This window comes from Ochotona curzoniae, unplaced genomic scaffold, assembly GCF_017591425.1.
Source record: "Ochotona curzoniae isolate NIBS_2020 unplaced genomic scaffold, NIBS_Ocur_1.0 contig_3520, whole genome shotgun sequence".
Lineage (NCBI taxonomy): Eukaryota > Metazoa > Chordata > Mammalia > Lagomorpha > Ochotonidae > Ochotona > Ochotona curzoniae.
Genome location: NW_024465894.1, coordinates 13,848,193 through 13,864,834, shown reverse-complemented (window position 1 = coordinate 13,864,834; position 16,642 = coordinate 13,848,193). Strand labels below are relative to the sequence as shown.

General features: G+C 55.2%; 1 protein-coding gene across 1 annotated transcript in view; it reads left to right on the top strand.

Moving 5' to 3' along the window:
* Positions 1–16,642, top strand: part of MYH7B (myosin heavy chain 7B) — a 37,348-nt gene that overhangs the window by 9,387 nt on the left and 11,319 nt on the right. Inside the window, exons 2-12 of the mRNA XM_040981590.1 lie at positions 9,384–9,539; positions 11,018–11,124; positions 11,238–11,381; positions 11,737–11,893; positions 12,133–12,160; positions 12,891–13,020; positions 14,852–14,944; positions 15,057–15,120; positions 15,688–15,786; positions 16,275–16,378; positions 16,473–16,611. Coding sequence (XP_040837524.1) covers positions 9,384–9,539; positions 11,018–11,124; positions 11,238–11,381; positions 11,737–11,893; positions 12,133–12,160; positions 12,891–13,020; positions 14,852–14,944; positions 15,057–15,120; positions 15,688–15,786; positions 16,275–16,378; positions 16,473–16,611 — 1,221 coding nt within the window. The remainder of the gene's footprint in view (positions 1–9,383; positions 9,540–11,017; positions 11,125–11,237; positions 11,382–11,736; positions 11,894–12,132; positions 12,161–12,890; positions 13,021–14,851; positions 14,945–15,056; positions 15,121–15,687; positions 15,787–16,274; positions 16,379–16,472; positions 16,612–16,642) is intronic.

Sequence of the window (16,642 nt, the reverse complement as noted above, 5' to 3'; positions counted from 1 at the left end):
CCGGCAGTTTCTGCCCCAGCAGACTGGGCGCAGTTCCCCTCCCTTGGAACCACCTTGGGATTCCTTTAGCTAGCTATTATTAACTGTGCCTCTCTGTCCCCCACCGGTCCGAGACCCCTGACCCCAGCAGCGGGCCCAGGAGCAGTGTCATTCTGGGGGCTATCAGAGCCTGGTTGTTGACTTGAACCCAACAGGGGCTGCCCTGGGTAGGGGGCAGGCCCAGCCTGATCCCCAGGCCTGGGCTGGGCTTTGGCTGTGCTCGGACAAGATCCTGCAGTTTGCTGCCATATGTGGGACCCGCTAGGTCTTCCAGGACAATGGCTGCCCTGGGCGCTGTCTCAAACTCTGTCCACAGAGAGGCAAACCTTGACTCTACCGACCCTTGTGGCACCTCCACAGGCACAGAGCTCCAGCCTGGTATGCTCACACTGTGCTGACTTCCTGTGCTTTGTTTCTCAACGCAACAGGACTTCTCCAGCTGTTCATGTTACAGAGGAGAAACCCAAGGCTTGGGACAGAGCAGGCACATGAGAAGCCATTCCCACCCATGCCAGACCCCTCCTAGTCTCCAGTCCCTGCAGTCGCACAGCCATAAACACTGCCTGCTCTTCAGGAGATGATGATTCCATCACCTTTACACTAGGGGCTTATCACTCATCGGGCACAGGCTGTGCTCTTTGCCAGCATTGCTTCACTGAATCTGCACAAACCATGCAATAGGAAACTATCCAGTGGGACTTGTGTGTGTGGGGCGTGGGCGAAGGCTTTTCGGGGTCACACAGGCAGTAGAACAGTCTGGCCTTCTACTTCCATCTTCCCTCAAGAACTGTGGTTTGCTTCCTGCCTCCCTCTTGCCCTGACCTTAGCCCAGGTCTTACCCTCCAACTCATGTCTATAGCTCTATCCCCATTTACAAAGGCTTTCTTTCTTTCTTTCTTTCTTTTTTTTTTTAATTTTATTTGAATGACATACAGATATGGAGAGGTCTTCCACCCACTGGTATACTCCCCAGATACAACAGCCAGCTCTGGGCCAGGCTGAAGTCAGGAGTCCAGAATATGGTCCTCCGTGGGGGTGGCAGGGACCCAGGGACTTGAGCAGTGATTTGCTGCCTCCCACGGTGTGCTTTAGCAGGAAGCAGGATCAGAAATGAAAGAGCCAGGACTCGAATCTGGCACTCTGGTAGAGAATGCCAGCATCTGAAGCAGCATCTTAACAGTTACATTAAACACCTGCTTCTTCCACCCGTTATATCCTTAGCATGCTTTGGACCCTAGCACTAGGCCAGATTCTGAATAGTGACCTTGAAGGGTACACCACCTAATGCTAGGGTGTCTGTCAGCTCTTCCTGCCTCTTCCAGCTGCCTGGCAAGGACAATATAGGAGGGACCCATTACCAGTCCCTTACCTGCCTGGGGAACCTAGCTGAGCACAGCCTGTGCTGTGTACAGGACAGAGCCAGCAGGACTGTTGTACCTGGGAGGGAGGCCAGTACCTGGGGGTGGAAGTAGTACGGGGGCCTCTTGACAGTGGTTCTGGAAGCTGGTACGAGCGGCAGCAACTGTTGTCATTATCTAGTCTGATAATAGCTTAGGGTGCAGAGTTGGAGGTGGGGGACAGAGAAGAGGAGTGGAGCCTGTGGCCATGGTCCCTGCCTGTTCTGTTACCGGGCTTGGAAGCTAGAAAGCCTCCCTTTGCATTTGTCACTTGCCCTGGAATAGTGTTGTGTGGACACATCTTGTCCACCATTGGGCTGGAGGCAAGAGTACGTTCCTGGGCCCAGATCCAGGACCAATTTAGGGCTGAATGTAACGATCCCATCGTGTAGGGGCCACTGGCACAGAGTGGGTGCCTGTTTTTACACAGGTTGTGTTTAGCAAGCACATAAGAAACAGGTTCTACATACATGTGATCCAGAATCAAAAAAGGTACAAATGCATGTACAGGGGACAGAATCCTGCATCCCTGTGCTGGGGATCCTTTGGGACTCTGGCCGTGGTCTCTGCGAAGCCAAACGATTTTGTGAATAGACCTTACTTCCTTCAGTCTCACGGGTGATGAAGTAGCCTGTGCGTCTTCCTTGCTTTGTTTCTTTGTTTGACTTAGTCACCTCTCTTGGAAATGATTGTGATTTACTGAGTCTGCTCTAGTGCCATGCCCTGTCTGTTCCCCACAGATGTCCTAACTCAGACTACTCACCATGGCCTGGTGAGGAAGGTGCCACTGATGGCTCTCCACTGCCAAGGGGCTATGTAGTTTCACAAGAGTTTCTGGCTGTTCATGGGCAGAGCTGTGGTTCACAGCGGGGCAGTCTGCTCTAAGATGCCACCCCTACTCTCTCCTGCCTCATGTACTGTCTTACTTTTCCCCAGGGGTACTAGGGCAAACTGTGCACTGGGCAGTTGGTATGTACCAGGCCCAGGGCAGACTATGCACTGGACTCTCAGCATGTACCAGGCCCAGGGCAGACTGTGCACTGGACACTTAGCGTGTACCAGGCCCAGGGCAGACTGCACTGGACACTCAGCGTGTACCAGGCCCAGGGCAGACTGTGCACTGGACACTCAGCGTGTACCAGGCTCTGCCCTCATGTTGCTGACTTCTCCATGCCAGGGCAGAGGGGGAGGAACCACACGTGTTGCCCACATATGAACTCACACAAGGCTACTGTACGGCACAGTCCTTGGACCCGCCACTCCTACAGATGTATGGCCTTTAGTCAGGAGGCCTGAAGGCCCTTAGAGGGGTCCAGGCGGAGGTGGATGCTTCTGAGAGGTCACCGGGTGACCATCATGAGCCTCATCACCTGCCCCCAGCACCCTCCCTTCCCTGCCGCCCCCTGGGATCCGTTTCAGCAGGGTTAGCGGGAGGAGAGTATCCCTAATCCCAGGCCCAAGCATTGTTTGAAGTTGGGAACAATTGAAGGACAAGGGAGCTATAGATAGATCCACAGCTGCTGTCACCTGTCCCTGGCTGGGCACTGGGCCCCAGCATTGTCTCCGTAGGGGTGTTAGCGGCAAGGGCCCACTGGAAGTGGGATATAGGCCAGAGAGAGAGGGTTTAAGACAGAAACAGAGTGAGTGGCCGAGAGACAATTCAACTGAAAAGATCGAGACCCTTAAGAGAGAGAAGAGGGCCCAACCAAGTGTTGGAGACACTGAAACTAGTTGCAGGAGAGGGAAGGGACAGAGCTGTCAGGACCACAAGGACCCAACCAAAGTGTGAACTGGGGGGTGCAGCAGGTGCCAGGGTGTGAAACCTCTGTGTCCAGGGCCAAAGCCCTCTAGGATTCCTGGGTGCAGTATCTCAGGGCTGCCGCATCCCAGAGCCTTGTGGCTAGTCTCAGGTGAAGCATGAGGCTGTGCTACTGGATCTAGCAGAGGTGACTTCGACCGAGGACCTGCCTTTCCCATCTGTACCTCAGTTTCTTCAACCGTTCAGTGAGAGATCTGGGTTGCACAGTCACTCCAGGGCCCTTGCTGCTCTTCTTGCTGTAGCTTAGGCCACAGTGCCCTCCTTTCCTTTGTGTATCCTTTGTGAGGGTGGGAGACAGCTGGTTCCCCTGCCCTCCCCGGAACCTTTCAGCCATAAATTCCAGTTGAAGGCGTCTGTGCTCCGGATAAACAGCTCCGATGCCTTTTGGATGCCCTCATCCTATTTTCTGCTGGAAGCCTCATTGCTGGGGCCCACTTGGGTGCACTGCAGCTGCCCAGGGCTGTGGGAGAGGAGAAACCTGGGTCACTCATGGCCCCAGCCACCCCTGGGGTGGAGGTATGGGGGGGGGGGGCTCACCGCCCCACACGTGGCCGTTCAAGCGGCCTCCTCCTGAGTAAGTCTTCCTGCCACCGGTTCTTGCCCCTTTGAGCCGCCCTCCATGCCAGCTGCCACCAGGATCTGAGCAGCGCGTAAATCTGACCACGCTGACAGATCCCCTTGCTTGGAGCTCTTTGATGAAAAAATAAAAAATAGAAATGCCTTTGATGGCTCCCCAGCTCCTGCAGAGTGGCGCTCAACTCCTAATCTGGTATCTGAAGCTCTTCAGAGCTGCTCCCGGCTGTGCAGGCCAGGCTGGCCTCCTTCCATGCCCCCCAACCCAGCACTCAGCTGGGGTGCTGACTGGTCAGGCCAGCTTCTCTCCCTCCATGTTGAACTGCTGGGCCATGTTCTCCCCAGGTGCCCCCCGCCCCCGCCTGTTCTCCTGCCCAAAGACCTCCATGTGTTGGCCCATCCTTTCACCAGGACATCCACAGCAGCCTCTGTCTCTCCTGGAACCCAGCTTGCTCTCCAGTCCCTCCCATATATTGTCTACATGATAGCCTGTAGGGACCTGATTCAACATGGGGTCACTGCCTGGCCTGCCCTACCAGGTTCCCACTGTGCCTGCAGTCCAGGGTAGCGGTCCTGTCAGCTCCTGCGACACTCTGGTGGGTCTTGCTTGTCCAGCACCACCTGGTAAAACTTCTTGTCCCACTCATCAGGATTGCAGGGCCCCAAAAAGGCCCCAGTTCTTTTCAACCTTGTTCCTCTTCCTGCAGCTCCCTAGCCTCCTGGACCCCTTCTGAGAGACCCTCCCGTGCTTTACTCAGCCTCTTTCACAGTACCTGCCACACACTCTCTTCAGAAGCAATGTATTTGCTTGTGTATTCATTGCCTCCCAGGAGGGTGTGGGTGATGAGAAGGAAGGGGTTCAATGGCCACACCCTCATCCTTGTCAGTCCAGTGCCACCCAAGTGTTCATCCCCCAGGCCAACTTCTCCCTTGAGCTGTTCTCCTTTCCTGAACAGCGAGTCCCTCATGCTGCCATCCAAGGTTGACCCAGAAGCGTGTGCACTTGACTTCACCTGTCTTGGTAGTCTTTGCACAGTTCTCCTATGTCTTTACCCAAAGAAGGACTTTGATTCAAATAAAGAACCCCAGGTGCTGGGGGTGTATTGGTGGTAGACATTCGAGGGTATTTCAAAAGGTTGTGGAAAATGGAATTAGAGGTGGGCATTGGGCACAGTGCTGAAGGTACTGGTTGGGAGGCCCTGGTTCCCTGTCACAGAGCCTGGGTTTAAGTCCAAGCCCCACTCCAAATTCCAGACTCCTGTTAGCACACACCCTGGGAGGCAGTGGCAATGGCTTCGGTGATTGGTTCACATGGAAGACCTCAGCTTTCGCCCCAGCTGGGCCTTGCTACAGGTGTTTGGGAAACAAACCAACAGAAGGAAGCTTACTGTCTGTCTTTCTCTGCTTCTCAGATATTTTTTTAGAAAGGAAATTGTGGTACAGTGGGTTAGAGCTGTCACTCGCCCCACTTGGGAGACCTGTGTGGAGTTCCATCCTTCCTATTTCAGCCTGGCCCAGCTCAGCTGTTGTGGCCATTTGGAGAGTGAACGAGCCTATGGAAGGTCTATCTCTTTCTGTCTCTACCTCTCTCTAACTTTTCTTTTTTTTTTCTTTTTTCTTTTCTTTTTTAAAATTTATTTTTATTGGAAAGGCAGATTTACAGAGAGAAGGAAAGACAGAGAAAGATCCTCCATCTGCTGATTCACTCCCCAAGTGGCCACAACAGCCGGAGCTGAGCTGATCCAAAGCCAGGAGCCAGGAGATTCTTCCAGATCTCTCACATGGATTCAGGGTCCTAAGACTTTCGTCCATCCTTTGCTACTGTCCCAGGCCACACACAATGGAGCAGCTGGGACACTGGAGCATGCAAGGCAAGGACTTCAGGCACTATGCGTCCGTGCTGGGCCAAAGAGTGAGATTTTTCATCCACTGATTCACTCCACAAATGACTACAATGTTCAGAGCTAAGCTGATCCAAAACCAGGAACTTCTAGGTCTCCCCGTGAGTTCAGGGGACCAAGGACTTGAGTCATTATCTGCTTTCCCAAGCCATAGGTAGAGAGCTGGGTTGGGAGTGGAGTACTGGGACATGAACTGGCACCCATATGGAATACAGGCAGAGGATTAGCTTGCTATGCCACTATGCCAGCCCCTAAATAAATATATTTTTTAAGAGAAACAAAACAACAACAAAAAACCCCCCACAAAACTTCTACTCGTACAAGCATCCGATATAAGGTGCCAGTTTGAGTCCTTGCTATTCTGTTCCCATCTTGCTGTCTGCCACTGCACCTGTGAAAATAGCAGAAGATGGCCCAAGTGCTTGGACTTGTACCACTCATATAGGAGACCTGGGGAGAGTTCCTGACTCCTAACTTTGTCCTCACCCAGCCCTCGCTTTTGCAGCTATTTATGGGGTGACCCAGTGGATGAAGATTCATGTTCCCTCTCACTCTTTGCTTTTCAAATAAATTATTTTCTTCTTAAAAACGAAAATTTGAAATAAAAGATAAGTTTATTTTGCTATAAAAATTTTTTGACTCCATATTGTTTTTCATAATATATTGAAATGTATTTTCATTTTATTTGAAAGGCAGGAAGACAGAGATCTTCCATCTAGTCCCACAGATATCTTCAAAGGTTAGCCTGGGCTAGTCCAAAACCACTAGCCCTGACCTCATGCCAGGTCTCCTCTGCAGGTGGCAGGGAGCATCTGCAGTGTCCCAGAGTGCACGCTAGCAGGAAGCTGGAGTCAGAAGCAGAGCTGGAACTTGACCCAGGCACTGTGACATAGGATACGTGTGCTCCAAATGACACCTGTTGCGCCAACACCCAGCCTGTATTTGTCTATTGTGCAGACCCTTATCTGCACAGATTTAAAAAAAAATACACTTGAAATAGACTTATCTTTTGATTCCATTTCCTGTAGCCTTTCTGAAGTCCATCATAACTGAAACTGCATTCAGAGACTGGCATTTCAGAGGTCAGCCTAACACTCCCACCCCTGTAAGACCCATGTCTTCCCTTGCCAGCTGCCAGCCTCAGAGAAGCCCACCTTTGTGTTGCCTGGAGGCTGTTGCTTGCTGGTCTCTGCCCAATGGTCTACTCATGGGACCATGCAGATCGTAACGGCTCCCTTAGCTACGGGACAGCACTGGAGGTACTGAGAGCTAGTACCTGAGGTTCTCACAGGCACTGTGTCATTCAACAGGAGTAATGGAAGAGAACCCACAGGGCAAGTCCAGCCTCATGTTGGGAAAGTTTGTTCTCAGCCCACGGTCTCTATACTGAGTGCAGTAATGCTGGAATCCAGACCCATGTTAGGTGTAGAATAGGCGAGGCTTATCAGCAACTCTGGTCCTCCAGGCCTGGTCTCTGGGCAGGAAGCCTGTGGTGTGACAAGTCTCTGGGAGTCCTGTGGGCTTTAGATTGGTGCCTGAAACCCGGCTGCCAGCTTCTGAGCCTGTGCAGAGATGAAAACCCTGTTGTTTGCCATTCCATCCATCCATGCAGTTAGGGTCATTCACTTATTCACTAGACTGACTAGTAGGTGCAGCAGGCACTTGGCAGGGCCCTCGGGATGTAGACCAAGTGTGAAACTCCATGAAAAGAATTATAGTGAGTGAGGTTCTGACAGTATAATGCTGAAAGAAGAAAGGGATGCAATTTGAAAGCACTACTTACCTGTGACGTCAGAAATTGGGATTTGTTTACGCTGGGGGTTGTTTGAACGTGAGCCCGAGGAGGTTCATTTCTCGTAACTTCTGGTCATTTCTGCTTTGTGAACACAGTACCTAAAAATACATCAGAATGCTCAGAAATACTGCCCGTCAGGGTGAAGATGAGGACTAATCAAGGTGCACCCCTGGGGGGCCTGCATCATATCACAGTAGGGGTGGGAATTCCCATAGGGTCAGTTCCTAGAAAAATATGTGTGTAATTTCATCACATTTGGCAGTGTCTTTTTTTATTTTTAAAGATTACTTATTTACTTAAAAGAGTTACCTAGAGAGGGAGCTAGATCTTCTATCTACTGGATCACTCCCAAATTACCACAACAGCCAGAAGCTTCCTCCAGGTATCCCATGTGGGTGTAGGGGGCCTAAGTATCCTCCACTGCTTTCCCAAGCACATTAGCAGGGAGCTGGATCTGAAGTGGAGCAGCTGGGACTTGAACCAGCACCCGTGTGGAATGCTGGCACTGTAGGCAACAACTTCACCTGTTGTCCCACAGCGCAAGCCCTACGTGTATTTCTTTCTTTAAAAGTTTTCATGTGACATACATACAATGAAGTGTACAGCCGGGATCACTCTACAAAGTGCATACACTCAGGTAATCCAGCCCTGTGTGCTGGAGGTGCCGCTCCTGCCCCTGCAGTCATTACCCAGTCTCAGAGGACCCCTCTCCTCTGGTGTCACTACAGGCCAGTTTGCCTGCTCTGAGCTGTGGTTCCACATGTATGGCTGGAATGGTTTCTGCATGTTTGGAATTGATGGCCTCACTACAGAGGGTTTCTGTGAGCTCCGTCTGCCGCCTGCCTTGAATCCTGGCTCTGGGATTGTGTAGTTGTGGGTCTCGTGTCTGCCGTTCTTGGCTCCTGTGAGACTCTGAAGCCTCCATGAGCCCTGCCCAGAGTGATGGACAGGAGAGCCTGGCAGTGCCCTCACGGGCCAGAACCCTGGCTCGTGCTGAGTGGGAAGGGGTTCCCCAATGCTCCAAGTCTCCTTGGTTGCTTCCTGTTGAGAGCAAGCATTTTGTTATCCTCTGGTGTAATGCCCCATGAGAGGCAGGGACAGGACCGGGAAGGAGCCAGCAGCCGCCGGCTGTCTCACTGTCCCTCTTCTCGCTCTTGACCCAGTCCCTGCTATTGCTGCTCTGTGAGACTTGCCCCCTGCTCTCCAGTCTGTGGACCTCAGGTTTTCCTGGGTATGGGAAGGGGCTAGGCTGGCTGCTCCAGGTGATGTTTTGTGGCTCCCCCTGGCTCTAGGGGTAGGAACCTTTCTCTGAGTGCCACCCTCCCCCCCGCCGCCCAGAGCTCTGAGCTCCTCAGCCCTTCCCATCTTTTATTGGCCCTGTCTCCTCTTTGGCTCCCCATCCCAGCCTCCCAGTTTCTTAGCGGGAGTGTCTCTCTCTGCCTGTGTGATCCCCTGACAATGGGAGGTAAAAATAGCTCAGGGGCCGAGCTGGTGGAGATAAAAGGGAATTTGCCTTTTGTGTCCTGTGGCCGGGCTTGGGGGGGGGGGCGTACTGTGACACGTGGAGATCGCTGACATAGCTCTCCTCCCGCTGACCTTGACAGTGGCAATAAAAGGGGTTGCACAGCTCCCTGGCCTCACCGTGGTGGTGCCGAGGTGGGTGATTGGGGCCAGCATAGGAGCTGGCAGGAGGGTGGAAGGGTGGGTGGGTAGGTAATGCTGGACAGATGACAATGCTGGGTATTTGGGGGTGTGCATGTGTGTTGGGGAGCCCCAGGGTCAGGCCTCGTGGGGTGGAGGACTGTGCCGCAGTTGGGAACTTCTGGTCACCCCATCCCCTCGTCACTGCCATCTTCCAGTGCCCGCAGCTTTGAAGCACGTCCAGCTGTCCAGGTCTCCGGTGTGTCTCCCTCCGCCTCCCAGTGCCCTCGCCATGATGGACATGAATGAACTTGGAGAGTCTGCCCATTACCTCCGCCAGGAGGTGATGAAGGTGCATGCTGTCCCGTGGGATGGTAAGTGAAGGCAGGGGATGAGGGGGTGCAACCGGAGAAGCCCTGCAGACCTAGACCAGCAGCAGGGACAAGGTGCTGAAGGGGCACTCTGGGGACACCTTTAGCCTGAGATTTCCTTCAGTGTCAGGGGTTTAGGGGCTAAAATCCCCCCAGTCACAGTGCATGTAGCCCTGTGTGTGTGTGTGGCCGGGGGCGGGGGGGGGGGGAAGGCAGCCTTGGTTTGTCTCTCTGTAAAATGGGGTGATAGTAACCACCTCAAGTTGCAGCCTGAGGCCTCTGACATGCATGCCGGCTGCCCCTGCATGTCCACTGAACCTGTGCCGTGGTTATTTTTAGTGCTCTCCACAGTGCCAGAGCCATTGCTTATTAAGGACAGGAATAAAGACTACTATTTATGACCTGGTTTGCTCATAGGACAGTAATGACAATAGTGTGTATCTGCTAGCCGTTCTGGGCCAGGCTGAGGCCAGGTGACTTTCCATCCATCATCTCAATGACCTGGAGGGCTGGGGGTGGAGCCGGCTTCCCGCCACACCAGCACTGCAGTTGGGTGCCAGGCTCAGGGGGGCACTTGTGCTTTCTCTCGTGTTTATTTTTGCCATCTGGAAGTATTTAATCGTTTGACCAACATGCCAGGCTAGCAGATGGCAGGGCCTGGGGTAGACCTTGGTGGTCTGTATCCTGAATCCCTGGGTTTTATTTTCTAATTTTAATGTATCTGTTGAAAGGCAGAGAGACAGAGGGAACAAGAGAGAGAGGGAGAGAATTGTCCGTCTGCTGGTTTGCTCTCCAAATTGTTGTGACAGCCAGGGCTGGGCAAAGTCGAAGCCAGGAGCCAGGAGCTCCATCCAGGTCTCCCACGTGGATGGCAGGGGCCCAGCTGCTGGTGCCATCACCCACTACCTCCTGGGGAGTGCACCAGAAGCAGCTGGAATAGAGCAGAGCTGTGCCAAAAGCCTTGGCATGCCTGTACAGGTGCCGTTGTCTTAAGCAGACGCTTAGCCACCACACCATACTTCTGCCTGGGGATGTGTTTGTAGCCACCACAAGATCTGGGCTCCCACCTGGCCGTGTGGGGAGAAGCAAACGTTGCAGAGCTAGGAGATCCAAGTTTGGGTCTTCAGTGAGATAGAGGACAGACTCCCTGAAGTTAGGTGCTGGACAGTGAAGGGCTGGCCGCTAGGGGACCTCAAGATACTCCCGAGACTTTTGCACTGTAGGACACAGGCCCAGAAAGAGGGAGCACTTTCCCTGGGGTGGCAGAGCAAGTGTGGCCGAAGCAGGGCTCAGAGCTCCAGAGTGTACCTCATCTGTTCCTCCAAGCACCAGCTTCCTGAGGGACTCTCCAGGGTCACTCCAGCTCTGCCCTCTCAGGGGCCTGGGTTTAGGGGTGCACTCTTCACTGGAGAACCCCATTGGACCCCTGAAGATACTGCAGCCGCCCTCAGAGTCCAAGTGAGCCCCTCTCCTCAACGCAGGGAAGAAACGGGTCTGGGTGCCTGATGAGCAGGACGCCTACGTGGAGGCCGAGGTCAAGTCTGAGGCTACTGGAGGCAAAGTCACCGTGGAGACCAAAGACCAGAAGGTTCCACTGCCCTTTCCTGAGATTAGCCCCTCTGTCTTGAGGGCATGGGGTTCTAAGTGTGTGGGTAGGGGGTGAGTGGGAGGTGACTGCGCTACGCCTGACCTCCCTGACAGGTGTTGACCGTTCGGGAAAGCGAACTGCAGCCCATGAACCCACCCCGCTTTGACCTGCTCGAGGACATGGCCATGATGACCCACCTCAATGAGGCGGCGGTGCTACACAACTTGCGCCAGCGATACGCTCGCTGGATGATTTATGTGAGCTGCAGCCAGGGATGGGGCCAGAGGAGGCCCAGAAGGAGGTGCCTCTGGGCCATGGTGACAGAAATAATGACAGAGGCAGGGCTAGAGGAACTGCCAAGGCTGGTGGCATGGAGCTTGAGGGAAGGCCTGGGGTCCCCACAGGGGCGGACTAGCTGCCCGGCTGTGCAGCTGTGGAACTGGAGCTAGGTCTGAAGTAGGGGCTAGCCCAAAGCCAGGACAGCCCAGAGGAAGTGGCAAGGCACGGCGTCTCTTGAGGAGTATTACAGTAACTGCTGTCAGGCCTGGGAATGGTAACTCAGCACCCCATCCCTCACCCCCTACAAGCCCTACCTTTCCACTCTCTCCTCAGACTTACTCAGGCCTCTTCTGTGTCACCATCAACCCTTACAAATGGCTCCCGGTCTACACAGCCCCTGTGGTGGCCGCTTACAAGGGAAGGCGCCGCTCGGAGTCCCCACCCCACATATACGCAGTGGCGGATAATGCCTACAATGACATGCTGCGCAGTAAGGGCCGCCCTGCATTTACACCTGGACCCCTTTCCTGGCTTGTGGGGGCAGCTGTTAAGGACCCCCTTCCCTCCACTCTGGCCATGAGCACAGTTATTGTGGACCCTCCCACCTGGCTGTTGCGACTCCCGGCCTGGGACTTGGGGATCTGCCTCAGCCCCTTGAACACCCCAGGTGTCCACGAGCAGCTGGCCTCTAGCCTCGGCTGAATTCTTTTCCCTTCTCCTTTCCTCCAGATCGAGAGAACCAGTCCATGCTGATCACGTGAGTGTTGGCTCTGGGGACACAGTGGGAAATGCGGGCCATGGGGCAGGAGTGGGTGGCAGAGTGCTGAGGGCTGGCCTTCACCCTCCGGTTGCCCCTCTGAAGCCCACTGGGTCAAGCATCTGCTCTGCCCCCTTCTGGGCAGATGCAGTATTGCTGCCCAGGAAGAGGATGCTTGGGCCAGTTGGGAACCCCTGCCCACCCTGATCCTATAGCAGATGCACTCCAGGCCTTTGCCCTGGTGGGAAGGCAGTAGAATGCTCAGATGCTAAGTGCGAGTCCAGCCAAGGCGGATGGATGAGTGTTTGTGTGTGTGCGTGTGCACACACAGCCTGGTACCTAGGAGCAAGATGGGCCAGGGTTTGAGTTGTCTGATTGGTGCTTCTTGCTAAGTGTCCTTGGGCCTCTGAGCCCTGACTCTGGTTGGTCTGTGTGCTTGAATAGCAGTAAAGGCAGCCCTGGAACCTTAACCCAGGAGATGGGTTTTTCCAAAGCGTGGGAAGGGTGGGGAACCACCTGACCCCCACATGCCGCCAGGTAGATGGCAATAAACAGCAGCGTCAGGGGCATGTCCTCAAGTCACTGGGTGGGCGGCCTGGCTTGTTTTATAAACACCTCCTCCAAGGGCTGGTCCATCCCTGAGAGTCCTGAGTTGGGGTGGGGGTCCTTGAGGGCTGGGGGGATTAGGAAGGCCAGACAGGCCCAGTGACTGGTGTTTGTGTCATCCAAGCGGAGAGTCGGGGGCCGGTAAGACGGTTAACACCAAGCGGGTCATTCAGTACTTTGCCATCGTCGCTGCCCTGGGAGATGGGCCGGGCAAGAAGGCCGTAAGACCGCCCACCTGGGCACCGCTCCCCATTGCTTCTTGCTGTTTTTCTTTCCTCCCTTATCTTTTTCTTCTTTTTAGAGGTTTGACTCCCAGGGTCCTCTCCCCTCACCCCCTGCCCTGCCTGAACCCCCCACACTGGTGGGAGGCTCTGGCCTGAGCAAGGCTTATCCAGGAAGGCTGTGGCTGTAGTTCAGCTGTGCCCATGTCCCTGGCCTGGCTCCGCAGTCCTATCCTTCGCCCTGTGGTGGGGCCACGCTGCCATGCCACCACACCTGAATGTCTAGTGTGCTCTGTCTCCCACGGTGACCTTCCCATTTTCAAAGTTTCCCAAACAAGCGGCTCTTGCTGAACAGTGGTTGTGTTTCCAGCCCGTGCACTGAGATGGCTGGGCAATGTCTGCAGCAGGCATAGCCATGTCCCCGAGGAGTAGCCAGCCCCACGGGACTTGCACGGTCCCAGCAGCCGGGGCCGGGGCACTGTCGTGCTCTCTGTGTAGTTCTGGGAAACTTTGGAATGGCAAGGGCCAAGGTGTTTTTGTTTTTGGGGTGCAGTGCAGTCTGAGTGAGGGCCACGCCCAATGCTCCCCACCCATTCTAACACCAGTTACCTCTTCCTGGCAGAAGCCCGTGCCCCAGTTCCTGGTCCAGTTGAGCCTTGCTTTATTTGGGGCATTTTTCTTTTTTCTCCACTTTTGTTTTTTCTTTTAGCTTTTTCCTTTGTCCACCCTTTGATTTTCTTAGTTTTTGATTCTTTGTTCCCACTGTTTTTTTTGTTGCCGTGGTGATTGTTTTTGTCCTTTTTTGTCTGTTGACTTTTTGAGACTGTCCTTTCTCCCTTTCCCGCCCTGTTTTCCTGAGCCTCAGAGAGTCCCTGGGGAAGCTGCAGGCAGGCAGTTGAGTTGGTCCAGTGACAGAGAAAGGTGGCAGGGAGAGGCCAGGGCTGACACAGCAGGGACAGCCAGGGAAAGGGGCCACCTGGGCCCAGAGGAGCCTGACCTGGGTTCCAGGGGAGCCTGGGTACAGCAGGGGCAGAGAAGCTGCTCACAGGTGCTGTGGCTATGGGAATTTCGAGGCCCCCCAGCACCCCAAATATGGCCACCTAGGCTAGAGGGGTCTGTACTCAGGCGGTGTCCAGGCATGTGTGGGCAGGGGCTCCTGTTCCTCTCTGCCCAGCAGTATCTAGGTGTGTTTTAAGTCTTGGGCTCCCTGGTGGTGTGAGTGAAGGAATGACCACAGGGTTCCTGGCAGCCTTGTCCCTGGTCTGCAGGTCCCAATCCCTCCTTTCTTCCTCTCTCCCCTGGCATCCAGGGTGGGGACAGGAGGGAAGATCACTCTGTCCCTCAGGTGAGCCCCAGGAAGCTGTAGGCGCCAGGATGCCAGGCATTTTGACAGGGCTTGGAAGGGGGTGGATTTTAGGAAGTTCTTGGAGCCTCTGCATGGAGAGTGAAAAGTGAAGAGACCCCAGAGAGGCTGAGAATGGGTTGGGGAGGGGGGGCTATGAGTGGAAGAGCCCAGACACAGCTGCCTGCCTCCACATGCTGGCTGCAGACATGCTTGCTCCGACACCTGGCCCTTTCTGGAACAACCCTGGGAGGACCAGGCTGAGAAGAGGGCAGGGGTGCACTTGAGGTGACTAATGTCCACTGCCCTGCTAACCACTGCCTATCCTCCCTCCCCCATCCTGGCGAGGCCTCACACCCTCTAACTTTGTCCTTCTTGCCCCCAGCAATTTCTGGCAACCAAGACGGGGGTAAGTGTGAGGCCCCTGAGTGCTGGGCAGGCACCCACAGTGGGAGGCCTGTGGTGCCCATTTCCTGTGGGCCACCCTGTCCACCAGGTTCATGAGCCCCTTTCCCTGGCCAGGGCACGCTCGAGGACCAGATCATTGAGGCCAACCCAGCCATGGAGGCTTTTGGCAACGCCAAGACCCTGAGGAACGACAACTCCTCCCGCTTTGTGAGTGGCCTGGAGAGGGTGGGGAGCTGAGACTCAGGTCCAAGGGCTCAGGAGCTGCCGGCCAGGGCAGTGCTGGCCGAGTCCCTGGCTGAGGCAGCTCCTCTGCCCGTAGGGCAAGTTCATCCGCATTCACTTTGGACCCTCTGGGAAGCTGGCCTCTGCCGACATTGACAGCTGTGAGTCTGGGGGAAGGGGAGCAGGGGGGTGAAGACAGCCCTGGGCCTGGCTGCTCTGGGCCCTTCTCTGCACTCTGACCACTGCCCAGCTCAGGCCAGCTCAGTGGGCTGCCATGATGTCCCTACCAGCCTCTTTGCCCAAAAGAGTTTTTCTGCTAGTTTTCTAACTAAGTCCTGTCCTGGCACACAGCCCACTCTCGGTCCTGGTGGCCCATCAGGCTGTTGGGAAAGCACCCTCACCTCCATGCTGGCGTGTCCTCCAGCCCTGAACAGGACAGGCCTGACCCAAGCCCCTGACCTTGGCCACAAGTCTACACTAGAGGTCACCCCACACTGCAAGTTTCCAGGTGCTGTCGCCTCCCAGGGCACAGCTGACAGCTCCCCACTTGGGATTCAGGGTCAAGTGCTGCAGACAAACGCAGGCACATCAGGGGATGTGCATCTTGGGTCTGTGGCAGGGGCCCTAATGGAGAGTCGGGCTGTGGCCTCACTGGCCTGGGCGCACATGCAGAGCCTGCCCCAACCCTTCATGAGGGCGTGCACTCTGTAGCTACCTCTCCTCCCCAGATCTCCTGGAGAAGTCGCGGGTCATCTTCCAGCTGCCTGGTGAGCGTGGCTACCATGTCTACTACCAGATCCTCTCAGGGAAGAAGCCAGAGCTGCAGGGTGAGGGCCAGGGCCGGCCGTCAAAGTTGGGACCAGGATGGGCGGCAGTGGCTCTGGGGTCCAAGATGTTCCAGCTTTCTGGGAACTTGGAACCCATTCTGTCCCTGTCGCTGGGACTCTGGCATGCTGAGGGACAGGCCTCTGGGCACCATGGCCCTGCCAGCTCCTCCAGCTGTCCTGTGCTGAGAGCGCCAGGGGGGCCAGTCACTGACCAGGCCTAGTTCCCTTTCCCGTGAGCCCACTGAGGCCTGGTTCCCCCTCCCTGGGGTGATGGCTGGCCAGAAGGTGGCCATGGGGAGTAAGCCAGCGATGACAGGGACATGGGGTCTGGGGCTTGTTTCCTGGAATACCACCAAGAGAAGCAGTGAGCACGGGGATGGGGACAAGAAGCTCCAGGGGTCCAGGAGGGCTGGCTGTGTGCCCTAGCACTGTGGGACAGGTAGGAAAAGTGGCTGGAGCCTCTGCCTGACCTGCCTCTGGGCCCACAGACACGCTCCTGCTCTCCATGAATCCCTATGACTACCACTTCTGCAGCCAGGGCGTTACCACCGTGGACAACATGGACGACGGCGAGGAGCTCATTGCTACGGATGTGTGTGTGGCTGGGTGGGGGCTGGGCTGGGATCCTGCTGTCCAGCTCCTGTGGGTCCCCAGACTTCCCTGAACCTGCTGTCCTTGCCGCATAGCATGCCATGGACATCCTGGGCTTCAGCGTGGAGGAGAAGTGCGCCTGCTATAAGATCGTGGGTGCCCTCCTACACTTCGGCAACATGAAGTTCAAGCAGAAGCAGCGGGAAGAACAAGCCGAGGCTGACGGCACAGAGAGTGAGGGCACTGACCTGGGCCTGGCCTGCTT